Raw genomic sequence first — 19,040 nt, forward strand, 5'->3', positions numbered from 1 at the left:
CAGTATTTTGTGTTTTAGATTGTTTGTTAATGTTTTTATTTTGAAGAGAAAAAGTTTTAACAAACAAAGCTGTTTCTTTTGAGTTTCCGGCGGTCTTTCCAAATTCTTTTCTTGGGTTTGCTTTTGTAAAATATTCTTGAAACTGAGACATAGCAAAAGGCCCTAATGGATCCTGTGTCTCAACTCTCGAGTTGTGGCTGAAGTTTCAAGTTCCTGCAATTTCAACTGTACGAGTGATATTCACCAGTCAGGACTCAGAATATTGCCATCATAGAGTCATGTTACATGGCTATTTTCCTATCCAAATTCGGAATCTTATCATCTCCATTAATTTCTTCTAAAAAGTCTATCATGTTCATATAAATACCCTCATCCCTGTGCACACCAGAACATAATTTTTTTTTGCTGCACTTATTGCAGTAACTCAATTTCCACATTCGTAAAACAATGCAAACATGAGAATCCAGATACTTGTAGTGGTGAAACTGGAAAAAAGAAACAAAGTGACTTAGCATAGTTGATTTGTCCAGGCCTCTCATTCCATGCGAATATGCAAGACAACTTTTAGGCATCCACGTAATCGGTTTTATATTGATAGGGTAAAAGCAAATTCTCAGAAACCATTCCTTGTTGGGATTGGAAATAAGACAATTCAGTGGCAGTTTTATATTGAGCCGCTGTCTCTCCCGGGACAAGTCAGTATAGTTTTAGAAGGACGAATCCAGGTACTGAGAAAGAATTCTAGGGTTCTCTTGGAATTCTGCAATAGCTTGTTCCCCAAAGTACTCTTCCAATCACTAAAGCAGCCTTACCTTTTCCATGAAAGTAATATCCAAGGCAAACCATGAAAAGAAGCCTCTGAACATGAAAATTGGCTTACCTTAGGTGGCTGCTAATCAAAAAAGCTCCATGAAATGGTAGCTAAAATTTTGAACTCTACTAAAACTCTTCTTGTGATATTACCTATTTTGATATCAACCCATATGAATCCATCTCAGTACAAGGCTGTTAATGGCATTCAGATGCACTCTGCATTTAGAGACATCATAAGAGGGTAAAATCTTTTCAAAAACTTCTCCAACGAACAAAATTGAAGTCTAAGACACTGTTTCTGAACTCTTCTTTCTAACCTCCTTGATTTCGGACTCCAGGTTTCTTAAAATGGTGTATATATCATCCGAACTACGATGCGATTGATCGGCAACACGGAACTCATGTACATGTCCATTTACTTCTAGCCAGCTAGAGCCAGGGGTTTTCTTCAATCCTCGATCTCTAAGAAAGGTCCTCATTTTAGCGACCCCATCCCACTTTCCAGCTGCAGCATAAATATTGGAGAGCAATATGTAATTTCCAGCGTTTTTCGGTTCCATAGTTATAAGCTTCTCAGCGGCAAACTCCGCAGCCATGGTTTCCGAGTGCATCTTACAAGCACTTAACAATGGTCCCCATACCTGAGCATCTGGTTTGAACGGCATAGTTTCTATAAGTTCTCTGGCTTCATCCATCTGCCCAGCACGCCCTAATAAATCAACCATGCAAGCATAGTGCTCTTGGGTTGGCCGGAAACCATAGGTTTCCATCATCTCCTTGAAACACTCCCTCCCTTCTTTAACGAGGCCTGAATTTACACATGCTGTCAATAGCCCAAGAAAGGTCACTTGATCTGGTTTAAAATTAGAATGCTTCATTTTGTTGTACAACTCAAAACATTTAGACCAGTCTCCATGCTTAGCATATGCACTGATCATAGAGTTCCACATGATTAGATCTTTTCCATTGATTTTCTCCTCATCGAAAATCATCCGGGCCATTTCTATGCATCCACATTTTGCATAGCTGATGAGCAGTGCCGTATTAACAGAGGAAAGTAGGTTGAGGCCAAATTTCAATGAGTAACCATGAAGGTATTTTACAGTTTCTAATGCCCCAATATTCACACAAGCAGGCAAAATGTTAATAACTATAACAAAATCAACTCTTACTCCTCCTGCTTTCATCATGGCAAAGAGAGACAAAGCATCGACAGAGTGATCATGGGTCACATATCCTTTAATGATTGCGCTCCATGAAACCACAGTCTTGTTTATCAATGAGTCAAAAATCTTCCTTGCAGAATTCAAATTATCACATTCACTATACATGTCAATAAGAGAATTATGGACTGATACTTGATAGTCTGAACCGTTTCTTATCACATGGGCATGCAATTGTTTGCCCCACTCAATAGACTTTAACTGTGTAATTGAAGAAATCACAGGTAATGCTGTGAATAAATCAGGTCTAACCCCTGATCTTACCATACACCTTAATAGTTCAAGGGATTTCTCGAGGTACCCCTTTCGAGAATATGCTGATATCGTTATATTCCAAACAACAGTGTCCTTCTCGGGCATTTTCTCAAATAGCAATTGTGCATCTTCCAAACTACCCAACTTGGCATACATGGACAATAGTGCTGTATTCACTGCCAAATCCTTACACAAGTTGCTCACAACAACCAAACAGTGAATAACCTTTCCCGCCAGTAACGAGCTCAGATCAACGCTTGACCTTAACAAGTTAATTATAGTAACCGAATCCGGCTCGACTCTCTTCATTCTCATTCTCTCAAAAAGCCGAAAACACTCCTGGGCATTTCCTTCTCGAGAAGCCTCAAAAATCAAAGAATTCCAAGAATCCAAATCACATACAGACTTTCTCACAACCAGTTCGTGCTCATTGTCAAAATCACCGCAGTTCCTATACACCTCTACCAAAGCAGTATCCACCAAATCAAATGAATCAAAACCGAGTTTCACCACATGCCCATGAATCCTTTTCCCATATTGAACATCTGGCAAACAAGAACATGACTTCAGAACAAAAGGGTAAGTATTTTCATCTGGGTACATGGAATTCATGACCATTTCTTGGTACACCAAAAGGGTTCTCTCATGTTCACCAAAATTTGACAAACTTCTCAAATTCGCGTTGTAAAGAAGTGAACTTGGGTTGCTAATGGAATTGAAGACTTGTTGGGAGAGATGGAGGAGGCCAAGATTGGCATAGGAGTCGATGAGTTTGGAAGAGAGTGCTGGGTTTTGGTGAAGGCCATGAAGGGTGAACCTGGCATGGATTTGTTGAAGGTGTTGGGGTTTTGTGCAGAGGTTCAAGAGGGAAGATGGCGTGCTGAAAGGTTTTGTTTGGGTGGCGCGAAAGTGTGGGAATTTGAGTGGGAAATGGTTGGGAACGAAACGCCTTAACTGTTGAATTTGATGCATGTTGGGCATTACCTAAATAGCATTTTTGTGACAATGCCGCCTGCTGATAATGTTATTTTGTTCGTCGTCCCTGCAAACGAGCGATATATGTTTATTAATTATGATAGCTTTGGGACCAAGAGGTAGCTTAATCGGCTGGGACCACACTTAATGAAGTGGTGATCACTAGTTTGAATCCTCCACCTCCTATACGGACATGTCAAAAAAAAAATTATGATCGCTTTGAGATCTTTTGCAACCTCTTATTACTTCTGTTTTTTCTTTTTCTACCTTCTACCTTTTTTTTATTTATAGCAAAAATACAAACAAATAACAGAAAAGAAAACAAATGCTAAACTAGGGAAAGAACAAGAAAGGGGAATCTAGGGGGTTTAAATGAGTTGAAGGACTACAACAATTGGGAGAAAGAACTAATACGATGCCTAATTCAATCGGTCAAAAATCAATTTTTGGGCCCAATTACCAAAAGCTTGTTGGGCCTCCAAAGTAAGAAATTCGATGCAATGAATGTCCCTCGGGGGCAAGAACGAAAAGGGTTGATAGGAGGGCCTATTATTGGTTGTGATCTTGGTGCATCCTAATCGTGTCTCCTTTAATTTATATATAGGAAAAATTACAGTTTACCCCATTAAAGTGGTCAGTAATTTGCAATTCGACCTCTAAAGTTTCAATTTTTGCAATCCACCCCTCTAAACTTTCAATTTTTTTTCAATTCAGGCATTCCGTCAGTCAAAGCCGTTTTGATTGACGGAACAGTGATCACGTGCGTGATCACTTTATGCATTTTAGTACCGAAAATACCCCCATCAACATTACCACCCTCACGCACGCCCTAGCCAACTTAACTCATGCCTAACCCATCTGACCCATGCCCAACCCAACCCAACCCAATCAATGTTTAGGGTGTACTTACTTTAAATAACAAATAAACAAGTCAAAATAGAAGTACGAGTTGAAGAAGCTGCTGACTCACAATAGAAAGGGACGCGACAGAGGAGAACCCACCTCCTCAACAACCACTCGACAACCTGCACGACAAGTCGACAACCACTCGAGAACCACCCAAACTTTGAACTTTTGTGCATTTGTGTACGACGAAGTAAGTTTTTACCCTTTTAGATTCGTATATTCGCACGAAACTGTGTAGTAGAAAACTGGGGTTTTGGGTAGACAACTTGCGCGATAACCACTCGAGAACCACCCAAACTTTGAACTTTTGCGCATTTGTGTACAACGAAGTAAGTTTTTGCCCTTTTGGATTCGTATATTCGCACGAAACTGTGTAGTAGAAAACTAGGGTTTTTGGTAATTTGGGGTTTTCGTGAGGGGGTTTTTCTTTGGTTATCCTTTAGTCTGTGATGTTGATTTATTGTTAACAAAAGTTGTTTTGTGTTATATTTGGATTTATTGCGAAGAGAGAGAGAGAGAAACGATGGAGTATACGTCGCGTTCTGGAGCTTCATCTTCACCCCAGAGGCTTTGCTACTGTGAGCGGCCGATGGTTGTAAACATAGCTCAAACAAAACACAATTTCGGGAGTAGGTTCATGAGTTGCGAAAATTTGGGCAAGTTTTTCAAACACATAATTTCTTGTTTAGGGTTCTAATTTTTGTTGTGGGTTCTTTAGGGTTTTGGATGAGTATTGATAATTTCCTGTTTTAATTTCTTGTTTATGGTTTTAATTTTCGTTGTTGGTTACGTGTTTAGGATGAGTACTAATAATTAGGGTTTAGGGTTATGGTTGTGGGTTCTTTGTTTTGTTCTTTGTTTAGGATGTGCTATAATATTGTTTGGAAAATTTGTAGGGAAGAGTACTTTGAATCTACGCACATGAGTGGTTTCAACATGTCATACTTCTCGCGCATGACTTTTATTGTCAATATATAAGAGCATCTAGAAGGTTTATGCATTTTAAAATTTTATGTGTAATGGTTTAGGCGTGATGCTTATGTAATGGTTTTTCATCATTTAGCTATCGAGTTTTATGTGTAATGGTTTTTCAACTACACTATTGAATTTTATCATATTCGATAGCGTAGTTGAAAAAAAAAATGATTGTGAAAAAACTTCACCATTTAACTATTTTAAATGTAAAATTTGTTGTACATGAATTCTAACCATTATGTTATATAAATAAGACCGTAATTAAAGTTCCAACTATTATGTACTCATTACTTTAATTTTGAGTGAAAACCCTAATTAAAAGGGAATGTCATTAACTGCTTTTGTCATTAGAAAGTAATATTTTATGTGTTTAGATTGGTGATTAATATTTGTTTACTATTTTACAGACCAACCGAGATTGTTGTTACTTTGAATGGATTGATCCTGAGCTGTGTGCGAGATGTAAAATGGTTGAAACTTTGTTCTGGCGAAAGCACCAAAAATTGTTGTCAGAAGCAAAACGGTGTGAAGACATGGTTGAAGTTGAAGTCAGTAAGGTGAAGGTAGAAATGGAGAGAGAAAATCTGTGTGTGAAGGTAGAAATTGATAAAGAAATTGCCAGGTATCAGAAGGAAGTAGAGATTGGGGAGATCAAACTCCATGCAGTTAAGAAGAATTACCAAACAATTCTTGCATGTTCCTGAGTAGTTTGTTTAAGTGTCATTTTCGTTTTGTTGTTTGGATACACTCAAAGTGGTCCGTATGAATGCAAGCTTGGCCGTATGAAGTTGAACTGAGGTGTATGTAATTTTGAGATCACATTGTGGTTTTTTATGTTTATGACTTTATGTGTCATTTTGGGAGCACAATGTGTTACTTTGTTTAGGGTTTAGGGAGTACAATGTGGTATTTTGTACTTGTGTAATTGTGGGAGCACAATGTCGTTTGTTGTAGAGTCGTGTAATTCTAGAAGCTTATCTGAAATGTAATGTAGTTTTTAATGAAGTTATTAGTTGCTATATGAACGTAATTTCCTGTTTTATGTAAACATGAATTGAGTGTATGCCATGCCTTTGACCATAAAGTCACTTGGTTTATTGAGTTGGATTTTTTACCTTTAAATTTTTTTTTATCATTACAACTGATGCACCTTATTACAAAATTCTCCTGTGCACTTATAATTTAAATGGGTGATATAATGACGATTTACCAAAGAATTATAACGCTCGTGCCTGATAATTCCAATACCGACTTGCAAATTATCTAAAAGGAAAACCTATACCATAAAAAAGAAATCAAGGTATACGAAAATCTATACCCTTCAGTAACGATTTTATGAAAGACATATATGAAATACAATCTAAGCAGCTTCACATCATAAGCAAAAAAAAAAAGCTGCAACAGGTAACTAAGCCTACAACACATTCACAAATTCCGTACAAAATATGTCCATATTTCCTACCTACTTCCAACCAGGTAAAAAGTTATCCATATACATTACCAACTTCCAACCACATATATTGTTATCCATACACATTACCAACTTCCAAAGACACTAACAATTTAACAAAAAATGTAACATAGCAAAGCAACAAAAAACACATAAGGCTAATTGTCCATGACTTTAGGGCTTCCATCTTGGATTCAGCTGTTTTCTCTTGGCTTCCACAATTTCAATATCCTTTTCTATTGTTGTTACAATGCGTTCTTCCAACTTTGCAATAGTATCAGACTTTGTTGCAGCACCAGTACTTGCAGCTGTAGCACTAGTAGGTGCAGCTATACCACTTTTGCCTGCACCACTAATGCCTACACCACCTCTGCCTGCACCACTTCTGTCTCCACCACCCTTCACTACGAAACTTTTGCCTCCACCACCTCGAACTGCAAATACCCCCCCCCCCTCCAATTTTAGCCCCTCTAGGTCTACCACCTATAGTTTTCCGTCTAGTTCCACCACCTCTAGTGTTAGGCCCTGTACTTGAAGGTTGAGTTGCAGTAGGGACCTCTTCAGTGAGGTCAATATGTACAGGAGCCCTTGTAAGTGTACTATGAAAAATACATCTAACCTTATCAGATATATGAGTCTTTGATGCAGGACCTCCTGTGACCATTACAGGAATTTCTATATCTTCTGTACCTTCCATCTTGCCCCATACTAGAGGTAAGATAATTCCTGCTCCAGTTTCAAAGGGGGTGAGATTGCTATATTAGTCTTCAACAGGTGGAGGTCTTACTCCTCTTTCAGGTCCAAATTCAGGGGGAGGTGTGTGCTCTCTTTCATCAACAAGACTGGGGATTAGAGATCCACGTGGAGCATGTGTAGGCTGAACTTTCCCCTTACCCTTCTACAAAAACAACAAATGAAACAAAATAAAATAAATAAGTAGTAGATGGTAGCAAAGATGCTATCTGTCATCTTAGGGTTTAGGTGAATAAATGTACAAAGTAAAGAGGGCTAGCATATAATTAAGTACCTTGAGTATGATGTATGCTTGTGGACTAGTGGTTGACCCAGATGCTGTATTCTTGCTGTTTAAGTCCTCCTTATCCTTAACAAGACCAAAAAAAAATTATAAAGTAAAAAAAATAGCAAATGCGTGGGTATGAGAAAACCTAAAACTAAAACAACATCCTTGCTAAGTACCTTTACTACAGTTGATAACTGGCTGGGACCACAACTACCACAACTTTTCACCGTCTTAGCTTTCTACTAACATCAAATGTACCAATTTTCAGTCTAAAAATTTACTTACAAACCCTAAAAAAGTGGCAGTACAAGCGCCAAAAAATGTCTACCTTGCACACAATTCGTGCCTTGCTTTTACCCGTAGTTCGAGTATTGGACGCAACACTTTGTGATTGCATAAAAAATGGCACAAAATATTAGCATATTCATGTGAAGTCTAAAACAAGCTAGTTAAAACCAAGGTTATCTATTAAGGATGATTTAATAGGGTTCAGTAACACTTACACTTGTTGTAGGGGGTATTAAGCTGACTTCCTGAAGATTGATTCAGTGGACAACTCCTCTTATTGTGACCCAAACCAGTACACTTTCCTCATCTCATCCTTGCTCCATATTTCCTCATTCGGTTTGGATTTTTGGGGTCATTACTCTCATTACGAACCCTCTTTCTTAGCCTCATTGGTCTCCTGGGGGTCACTCTAATTCTAGGTGGTTCCAAATGATCATGTCTGGTCTTCATCCATTGTTCCTCACTAGGCATTGGGTAAATTATTGGTACATATGCCTTTTTGTACCTCTTGATTGTGTAACATTCATCAACATAGTCCTCAGGATTCCCACAATTATAGAGTACAGCAGCAAATGCATGGGGACAAGGAATTCCAGTGATTTCCCATTGCCTGCATCCACATTGTCTTCTACGTAGGTCTACCACATACTGTTTGTTGCTGGGAGCAGTAACCTTAAACATTCCATCACCAGCATAGGTTGCAATGCAGTCCATTGCGTCTAACTCAATTGCCTCCAACTTTTGCACAATTCTAGGGCACAACCTACCAGTCAACTTCTCAATCCCTTCTCTCTTAACCTGATATCTCCTCAACAACTTTTTCCTTATCATCTTAAACAATGTCAAAATAGGCTTATCACGAGCCTTGAGGATGTATGAGTTGAAACACTCACATATATTGTTCACCAGCAACTCACACCTTGGAGATTCATTAAACCAAGCCCGAGACCACCCACTGTGGTCAATCTTATTCAAGTACTCGTATGCATCCTTGCTAAGTTTTTTCAATTCTTCCATATGAGCTGTAAACTCATGTTGAGTGTATGCGGTTGCTGCAGCCCACAACTGTTCTTTCAATGCCAATCCTTTATGCCCCTCTAAGTCTCTGAAGTTGACATACAGATGCCTAACACAAATTCTATGATCTGCCATTGGAAGCACAACCTCTAAAACTGGCATGAGACCCTACAGAACAAATTCATAATGCATGAAAAAATGACCAAAATTATAAAATTATTGAACAAATTTATTTAAGTGTGATATAAAATTATTGACCAAAAATTAAATGTAATATAACTTACCTTTTGTCTATCTGAAATGAATGTTAGTCTGTAGCTCCGTTCATGTACTCCAAGATCAGACACAAGGATTTCCAAAAACCATGTCCAAAAGTCTTTTGTCTCAGCTTCGACAACAGCAATTGGATACATATTGTTATTCCTATCCTTTCCAACTGCAACTAACAGTTGTCCTTTGAATGACCCTTTCAAGAAGCATCCATCCACCTCTATAACAGGACTACAACCATCCAGAAACCCCTTCTTCATTGCAGTAAGAGAAAAATACAATATTCCAAATTTTGGAAGCACATTTGGGTTTGATTTGTCAACCTTCATCATCACACAACTTCCCTTATTAGATTGTCACACTGTCTCGCAATAATCCCACAAATGACTATATTGGTCTTCAAGCTTCCCGTATATTTTTTGACATGCCTTGACCCTAGCCCTGTACATCATACTTGGAGTTATATCCACTTTCCACTTTTCCTTCACTTCGTGTTGTATGACATTCAAGGGCATATAAGGCTGAATTCAAAACTTCTCAATCAACTTGTTGGATATCCAAGTTGAGTTCACGATGTAGTTCTTGTATTGCTTACCTCACACATGTTTAGACTGCATAGATCTTATCTAAAATGTTTGTTCATCAGAAACCTGCCTTGCATATACTTGGTACTAACACTTGTCATCCTTACACACAATGATAGACTTTCTTCTTTCATTCTTTTTGAACCTAATTTCCTTGCCCCTCAAAAGATTGTACTCTTTAACAGCTTCTCTAAATGTTTGTATGTCTGGGAAAGTCATGTAGAGATGCAGCACTGGGTTAACTAGGTCCATTCGGTGAAATTCGGGAGTTTTTGCAGATGGAACTTCAGCTTCCTTATCACTATTCAGTGGTGACTCCAGTATGTCACTTCTAGCCATTTCAGAGTTTGTATCATCATCTACTTCTTCAAATTTTTTCTTATTCTTAGGCCCACTTTCGGACCTAACATAATCATCACTTGGATGGGCCTCATCATGGTTCCCATCTTCTTCATCATCTTCATGTACATCATTTGTTTCTTCCTCATCACCCTCATTCTCATTATCACCATCACCATCACCAATGGTTCCAGCTTCACTAGTTCCAGCTCCAATTGTTCCAGTTCTGGTATCACCTACGTCAAGATCTACATTAAATAAATCCTCATCATCACTGAGTTTGTCTTTCCACCAAGGGTCATTGTAATCAACCCTCCCCTCCTCTTCATCATCATCTTCTTCTTCGTATTCCTCAACATCACCCTGACCCTCCCCAAAACACACAACATATAAATGCACAATAAATTGTCCTTTATGGCAGCCAACCATGAACAATACGTTGTCATCAGAGCTTATTAAATGCAAACCATCCATTAACGTCTTATCAAGTTCTCTGAAGTACATTAGATCTCTTGCCTTGTACTCGTAGTCTTTACAAATATCTTCAAGTTCAAAAAAAGACAAGTTATCATGATCATATCCTTCACCATGAACAGTAACTTCTCCACCCACGTACTTGCAACCAGAACTCCTGTCGAATCTATACCCCAATAACTAACCTCGAACACTAGCTTTAAAGACATCCTACAAAATTAATGAATAAAATATATGACAAGCAACTTTAAATATCTTTACAAATATAATTACTGCTTAAGAATTAAGTTATGCAAATCAAAACTAAAACTAAAATTACATGCAAATATTTTGGAAGCAAGACAACCAGGTGATAATTCAAATATTTTTTAGGGTTAGGGTTTAGGGTTTAGCTTTCTTAATCACTCACTTGATATTCAAATCGTAGTTTGGACTTAAGTGGTAGAAAAAGACTAATTACTCATGCTAGAAATATAAAAACTTTTGATTTCAACTCTGCGCACCGTTAATGCCTTTTAGGTTTTAAAAGGGTTATACATTTTTACCACTAAAAAATGCTACGGTACAACAAAAGCTCCACCCCTAAAAAAATGAAATTGTTTGTGTTTTAAGAAAGAGTAATGTTACCCGTAAGTCCGTTTTATACATTCCACGTGTTAATGTGACAATCACATTGAAGTGCCTTATCAACCATAAAATTATTTGCATTCAAAGATAATTGGTGATCAACCACCAGATCCCACTAACCCTAAACCCTTTATTTGTATACATTCCAAATGTTCATTTGTCACTTCATCAAAATCAAAATGAACAGAATGATTTAAACTTTTTTTTAAGAACTACTATGCCATTTACAACATATATGTTATGAAAAGGGCATCGAATTAGAAATAGGAAGTGAAACATATATGAATAATGAACTCCAGCGAGCACCCCATTAATAGACACAAAATTTGATATAGAACTAAATAATAAATAGAAAAAAATCCTGTAAGATAATTTACATTAGAATTTGACTGGTTACATATAAAAATGAGGTTTGTGGGGAATCGACACAATATTACTAAGATGAGAAACTTTATCTGCCTAATACAAACGCTTTCGACAGTCTTGCGCACCACAATAGCAAGATAAATTTACAATGATATTAAAAAGTGAACATTGAGTGTACTCCAATTTACCGAAAACCCTAGTTTCATGGTAAGCCAGCTAAAAATCTCTATCCAACAAGATTGTACACTTTGGGGACCACTTTTGTTCCAACACAAACAACCAACTTCACCCAATGTCGCAATAAATGCAAGTACAATACAAAACAACTTTTGTTAACAATAAATCAACATCACAGACTAAGGGATAACCAAAGAAAACTCCCCTCACGAAAACCCCAAATTACCAAAAAACCTAGTTTTCTATTACACAGTTTCGTGTGAATATACGAATCCAAAAGGGCAAAAACTTACCTCTTCGTACACAAATGCGCGAAAGTTCAAAGTTTGGGTGGTTCTCGAGTGGTTGTCGAGATGGTGGGTTCTCCTCCGTCACGTCCCTTTCTATCGTGAGTCAGCATCTTCTTCAACTCGTGCTTCTGCTTTGACTTGTTTATTTGTTGTTTAAAGTAAGTAAACCCTAAACATTAGATGGGTTAGGTTGGGCGTGGGTAAAATGAGTTAGGTATGAGTTAAGTTGGCTAGAGCGTACGTGAGGGTGGTAATGTTGATGGGCGTATTTTTGGTAATAAAACGCATAAAGTGATCACGTGCGTCACACATGATCACTGTAACGACGCAATTAATAAAACATTACTAAAAAATTTTCTTTTAAAAAGCATTACCCACAACAAAGCGGATTGTCACAGTGGCATGGGAATACCGCAATATGTCATGAACCCATGCATTAACCTGATTGACAGTATAATATGCCACACAGAGCTACATGCATCATCAATGATTTGTCAAAGTTCATATCTTTGCAGCAGAATATAAATAGCATTAGGCATACGTATCACATCAAAGCTAATTAATACATCTAAGTGATTAAAGCTTACATACAAAACAATAGCTATACAAAAGTGTCACATGCGACACGAGCCATATACAAAATAATAATGCTTAAGCATATATATGAATGCTCTACAAAAGAGGGCTATCAATTAGTCTAACAAAATAAACACCTAATGTATCCAGGCCTCAAACACCATGGTGACCTAGATACATGGCCGTAGGGTCATCGTCTATTGTTCAAGTACCTGCATCAACAACATTATCTGCACAATGAGAATCACCACCACCCATGATACAGGCGGAATTATGAGCCCGCTGTCTCCATAAAATAGAGACGCCCAGCAATATAAAACTTACTAGTTTAATTCAAAATAACAATTGAACTTTGTTCACACTTACAAGATACATAGCTCAACGATAAAACATAGGGAAGTCATCATGTAATGTCTAGCCATAACAATATACATATATGTTCCATCCCATACCAATCGCATATGCATATTGATACATCTAGTATAAAAATCATACAAAATCAATCATCATCATCATACAATCATATGCTATGCATGCTTATGCTCATGCTCATCATCTTGTGCTAGTTCCATTGTGAGGCCAGTTCTCAGTAGTGAGACAATACTCAATTACCACTAGAGTTATACATGAGGCCAGCTCAACGATAGTGAGACCATACTCAATCACCACCGGAGTCATATATGAGGCCAACTCTCGGTAGTGAGACCACACTCAATCACTACCGGAGTTGACACCCCATTTTCCATTATGCATTGGGCTAACTCCACGGTAGTTATGCCATACTCAATCACCACCAGAGTTGTCACCCTGATTTCACTGTTCTGTCAGTCAAAGCGGCTATGACTGACGAAATGCTTGAATTGAAAAAAATTGAAACTTTGGAAGTCGAATTGCAAATCGCTGATAACTTTGGGAGGGTAAACTGTAATTTTCCCTTATATATATATATATGGAGCAGCTCACTGCCATGGCTCAGCGGCAGATTACCATGGAGGAGTGTTAGGTGACTATTCAGGCACTCATTTAGAGTCATGGGAATAAATTGGAGGAGCTAAAGCAAGGGATGTGGAGTAAAACATTTTTCATGTGAAGACTGGCATTCACATTGTGTTACCTGAAGAAGACAAAGCCGTCATGTCTTGATGATTTGTTATGATAGTGATGCATTTTGGGATGTTGTCATTTATGCTACACTTTGATATTTGTGACATGATTTGATATAATTTTTGTGGATGTTCTGTTACTTTGTCATGTTTGAGTCGGGTTTGGTTTTCGTTGTTTGATGTAAAAAACTGAGTTCCAGCTTTCTTGCCGATGTGTTTGGGTATTTTGTTTGTGCTTGAATGAAAATTCTTTTCATATATATATATATATATATATATATATATATATATATATATACACTTGTGGTTTCATTCAAGACCAAGACAAATATACTTGTGGCAATGTGGTTTGATAGATTGGGACATCAAAGTACATGTTTCTTGTAATGTTTGGACATCAAAGTACATGCTTCTTGTGATGTCCGAACTTGGTTAGCTTTGATGAATAATGTCTGGACACGAATCTTCATAGGGAGTGCATATTTTCTGAGCTATTGGGACATGCCTAGGTTAAGAACCATCACTAGTAGTGATGTTTGGACATGGAGGACACATGTCCAAACATGGTTTAGACCAAAAGAGTGCATGTTCCCTTGCATGTGCCTTGATGTTCAAACATGCATGGCTGATTAGGTGTCAAACCCTAATCGTGTCTAGACATCTCCATGCAGAACAGACTCAAACTTTTCTTTAAAACTCAAAAGCACCCAAGAGGAGTTCATGAGGTTGTTGTATGCCAAGCTTCCTTGGTTGTGTTGATACACAAGGAACTTGGGGCGTGAGCCAAGAAGCTGTTTCATCTATTGAAGGTTCTTAGAGTTTGAAATCAAACCATGGTGTTGTTGCATGTTCTTATCAACAAGAAGTTTATTGGTGGGTCGGTAAGGAATCTATGAGAAGTCTGACCAGTAAGGCCCTAGAGCCTGTGAGGAGGCAATGAGGTGAGTTTTCACATAGAATTTATACAAATGACAAAGTTTTCTTCTAAATTGAATTGGAGAAAATTCCTCCAATCACATTTATTAAGTTTATATTTGTTCTTAAATATTGTAATTCTCACATGTATTTTTAAAAAAAATGCATAACAGACCACTAAATGTATTTTTAATTAGATGTATATAGAATCACATGCTCTATTAATCCTACATATTACAAGTGCATATGAGAATCATATGCTTTAAAGACATGCCAATTTAATATAAAATACTCTTTAAGACATATTATAACTGATTAACTTGTTGCACACTTTCTTCATCCATGGAAAATTCCTAAAGACAACATAGTAGTACTAGTTCCAAAGGCCAACTGCCATGTACCTTCTCAAACTGAGAAATTAGAGGTTCGAGTTTTGTAGTAGCTGAACAAATTGGTCAGCCTAGATAGCATTGAAATACAATGGTTCCAAGGAATTGCCTGGCTTGCCCTCTTGAGCAAGTATTTGTAGGTTTCTGATAGTGATAGATAGAGAGGGAAATATGACAATGCGAAGATGCCGACCGGCAAGAAAGAGAAGGCATATAGGAGAATTTGTCTCCAACTTTCCCCTTTGTGTAACATGAGGAGGACTGTTGCTGCAAATGCTACCATCATCATGGACACAGAGAGGAACAAAAATGTAAAGCCTAACATCAGCTTATTTGGAAGAGAATGCCTAAAGTTTGCAAGTCGAAATGGTGATGTGAGGATTGAGAGAAATATAACAACTGATGTCAAAGCAAATGAAAGGGACAACACGTCAGTAACGGTAAAGACGACAAAGAAAGGTTGATTGAGGAGGATTGGGATACCGGTATCATTAGGGCCTCTAGGGACTGTGTAGGCTGCAGCAAAGGCAACAATAGCGATAAGAACTGCAACAATGGAGCATCCTTCTGAGGTCCGCTTTAGCCATTCTACAGATGCTTTTCGAAGCTCTTTATTGTTGCAGCAAAGAACCCCTCTGCAGTCTGCTTCATACTGTTGCGGTGATCGATTAAATGGAGTGGAAGGACTTCCTTTATACGCTGCACATGAACACGAGATAGCCCATAAATGATTAAATTCATCAATTCCTATTAGTTTAAGCTTTTAGGATGAATGATTATTTAGCATGGTAATATATATAACAAACATCTTGAGTTCGAACCTTATTTCTCTCATTCACCTTCGATTTCAATAAAATGTTTTACATGTTAGGCTTCACTTATTAAGTGAAAATTTGAAGCCACATACGGAAGCAGGAGTGTTAAAGTATAAATTAAAGGAAAAGTTTTACAAAGACCCCTAAACTTTCACCTGTTTTAACGTGACTCCCATAAAGTTCAAAAACTCTCAATTCTACCTCCCAAACTTCTAATTTGATGCAATTTACACCCTCCGTTAGGATTTGACGTTAAATCCTAACTGAGGCTATGAAAAATATGAAAATACCCTCAATTTTTTTTTAAAAAAAATGGTCACAAAGGAATAATTGAGGGTATTTTGGTATTTTTCATAGCCTATGTTAGAATTTAACGCCAAATCCTAACAGGGGGTAAATTACATCAAATTTGAAGTTCAAGGTGGATAGAATTGAGAGTTTTTTAACTTTGGGAGGTCATGTCAAAACGGGTGAAAGTTCATGAGGTTTTGTAAATTGTTTACCCTAAATTAAATGAGTAAATTTGTTCATCCTTAAATCTTAATATTAGCTTAAACTTTTAGGATAAATGGTAGTTTAGCGGTCTTTGTGCTTGTGTGTCCATAGCAGTAAGAAAAAAGGGTACTAGAAATTAAGTTGAAACTCCACCTCAAACCAAATCAGCTCCTCTTGCAATTCAAGAGCAGGGCCTTGCATCTTCTCAGGTACATAATCTCTAATTTTTAATCCAACTGTATGCAGTGTAGAATTCCCTTCCTTGTCAATTTTTCTAACCAACCTCTTCATTGGTACTCCCTCTTTGGCTAGTAGCTCAAATATCTTTAACTGGCGGTATTTGATTGCTAAATGCAATATGTTCCTGCCCTTCTCATCAATATGCTCCATTGCTTGGGGGTATGTGTTGAGTATTTCTTCAACAATCTCTACGCACCCGGATTTAGTTGCTAAAAACAAAGGGGTTCCTGTTTCCCCTTCCCCTTGACCAAGTGAACTCACGGGGGTCTCTGGTTTTGGAGTATTACCACCATATTTGTGAAGCCTAGACTTGTTCTGGTCAATTCCAGGATAAGTAGCCTCCCACGAGGTATCTGTTTCTATTAAGAACTTGGCAAGCTTCACAGCTAATTTATATCTTTCCTCTTGCTTTTCAGCTGGCACTCGTTTGGCTGAAGTACAATGTAAGTTGACTGTACTTTAAGTTAGTAATTTTTGCACATAAAATTTAGTTTTTCTCCAAGGGGATGGAGAAATAATATAGCAAGCTCTTCTACACCATCTAAGCATAACACAACGATTTTCGTGAACAAAAAATTCTTCAGCAATTTAAACTTATTCAAAAAAATTTCATGCATTAAATTTCATTTAATGCCACCTTTTCATCGATCTAAAGGCACTTTAATTTCAATGTTACTTTTTAGGAAAGATCGACTTCACAAACCTTATCTAAACTTTTACGCATTTTGAAAATATGATTCAAATATCAAGAACTCTCAATCAATATCAAAATTTTAATTTCTTTTAATTACTCAATTTTGTTACTTTTTTTCGTTAAATCTTATCAAAATTCTTAAAATACCCTATCTTTTAGTAAAAAAATTGCAAAGATTTTTTTTTTTTTTTTAATAAAAATAAAATAAAAACTTGTGAATCTTTATAATTTTTTTATAATAAAAAAACATGGGTATTTTTAAAATTTTGATAAAATTTAATGAAAAATTCTAACGGGAATAAGATAATTGAAAATTCAATACTCGTAATTGAGAGTATCAAACTTTAAAAACTCACATGCACTTCCACTCGTTTTGACAGTACCTCCCAAAATTTAAAAACTCTCAATTAAGGGCATCGAACTTTCAATTACCCCATTTCCGTTAGAATTTTATGTTACTTTTTGTCAAAATGCTCAAAAAAATCAACTTCTTATATAAATAAAAAATAAAAAATTGCAAAGATATTGCAAAAATATTTTTTTACAAAAAAAATAATAATAATAATAAACGTGTGAATCTTTATAGTTTTTTTTTTTAATAATTAAAAAATGAGTATTTTGAGAATTTTGACAAAATTTAATGAAAAATTCAAACGGAATGGGGTAAATTGAAATATATTGAAAGTTTGATACTCTTAATTGAGAGTATTTTGAACTTTAAAAGTACTTTAAAAACTCATTAAAGTTCGGAGAGATTTTAAAAGTTTTCCAAAACAAAACCAAAAAAAAAAAAAAACGAATCATACAAACAAGTAGACAACACTATATAACACGATAAAGACTTGATAAAACGAACCAGAACTGGCGATGTGCTCCAAGAATTCCCTTTTAGGTTCACGTCGAAAAGCTCCAGGGTTGCATGATAGCAGCTGAAGACCCGTCATCCCGTCCGCGTCTGTTTCTTCAACTAAGTGTCCAAAATGTTTCGCAATGTGCAGAGCCAAATCTGTATCCCAATTTCATGCATTAGATAACCAAAACGGCACATATAATGAGAAATTGCAATAAAAATATAATTTTTTGCTTATAAAAGTCCTAGGTGGCAAAAGGTAACAAGTCCTATCTATAGTTGTTGTGGCCCCACTCATTGATGGGGCATGTGACCTTTTGCCACCTAAGACAACCAAAAATAATTTTTTTATTGAACTATAGCATATCTCGGACTTAATTACCGAAGTGCTGAACAAGAATAGCCATGTGTAAAATTGTAGTTTTATCACTCCTCTGAAGGAAGGGTTGCTGATTTTCTTTATCATAACTGCCAATTTGTTTTTCAAGAAATCCGATCACATCCATTTTACCATGACGGACTGCCCGGAAAAGCGCCGTCTCTCCGAGGTGGATGCGCATGCATAGCAGTCCCGGAGCTTTCTCCAACACCTTCTTCGCCACCGCGAGTGACTGGCTGGAATTGGACGTGGCGGCGTCGTGGAGGAGAGTGTTTCCCTGGAGGTTTTGCAGGGTCATTTTGTCGAGGTGGCAGGCTGGCAAGGCTCTAGAAGGCTGAGCACCAAGTCGGATTGGTTGGAGTAGGTGGCGGCTTGGAGCACTGTGTCGTCGTGTATTGTCAATATGTGCAATCCTTGCTCCTCCACATTTTCACAGAGCTCTTTCACCTTCTCTGCGTCTTCTTTCAGCAAAGCGTCATACAGCTTCGCGTTTAAGCTATGCTTTTTAACATCCTTCTCTCCCTTTGGACACAT

General features: G+C 37.2%; 2 protein-coding genes and 1 pseudogene across 2 annotated transcripts; all 3 read right to left on the bottom strand.

Annotated features, from left to right (window-relative positions):
- Positions 1 to 328: 328 nt before the first annotated feature.
- LOC132171713 (pentatricopeptide repeat-containing protein At4g19191, mitochondrial-like) lies at positions 329 to 3,322 on the bottom strand. Its single transcript, XM_059583099.1, has one exon. The coding sequence runs from the start codon at positions 3,270 to 3,272 to the stop codon at positions 1,098 to 1,100; it is 2,175 nt and encodes a 724-aa protein (XP_059439082.1). The 5' UTR covers positions 3,273 to 3,322; the 3' UTR covers positions 329 to 1,097.
- A 4,035-nt stretch (positions 3,323 to 7,357) lies between these two features.
- Positions 7,358 to 9,453, bottom strand: LOC132169463 (uncharacterized). Its single transcript, XM_059580496.1, has 5 exons — positions 9,208 to 9,453; positions 8,279 to 9,091; positions 7,795 to 7,857; positions 7,625 to 7,699; positions 7,358 to 7,495 (listed from the first exon to the last, which is right to left on the bottom strand). The coding sequence occupies exons 1-5, from the start codon at positions 9,451 to 9,453 to the stop codon at positions 7,358 to 7,360; spliced, it is 1,335 nt and encodes a 444-aa protein (XP_059436479.1).
- Positions 9,454 to 15,049: 5,596 nt separating this feature from the next.
- LOC132169464 (uncharacterized) lies at positions 15,050 to 19,040 on the bottom strand (annotated as a pseudogene).

The sequence above is a fragment of the Corylus avellana genome, chromosome ca2 (genome assembly GCF_901000735.1).
Source record: "Corylus avellana chromosome ca2, CavTom2PMs-1.0".
In the NCBI taxonomy this organism is placed as follows: domain Eukaryota; kingdom Viridiplantae; phylum Streptophyta; class Magnoliopsida; order Fagales; family Betulaceae; genus Corylus; species Corylus avellana.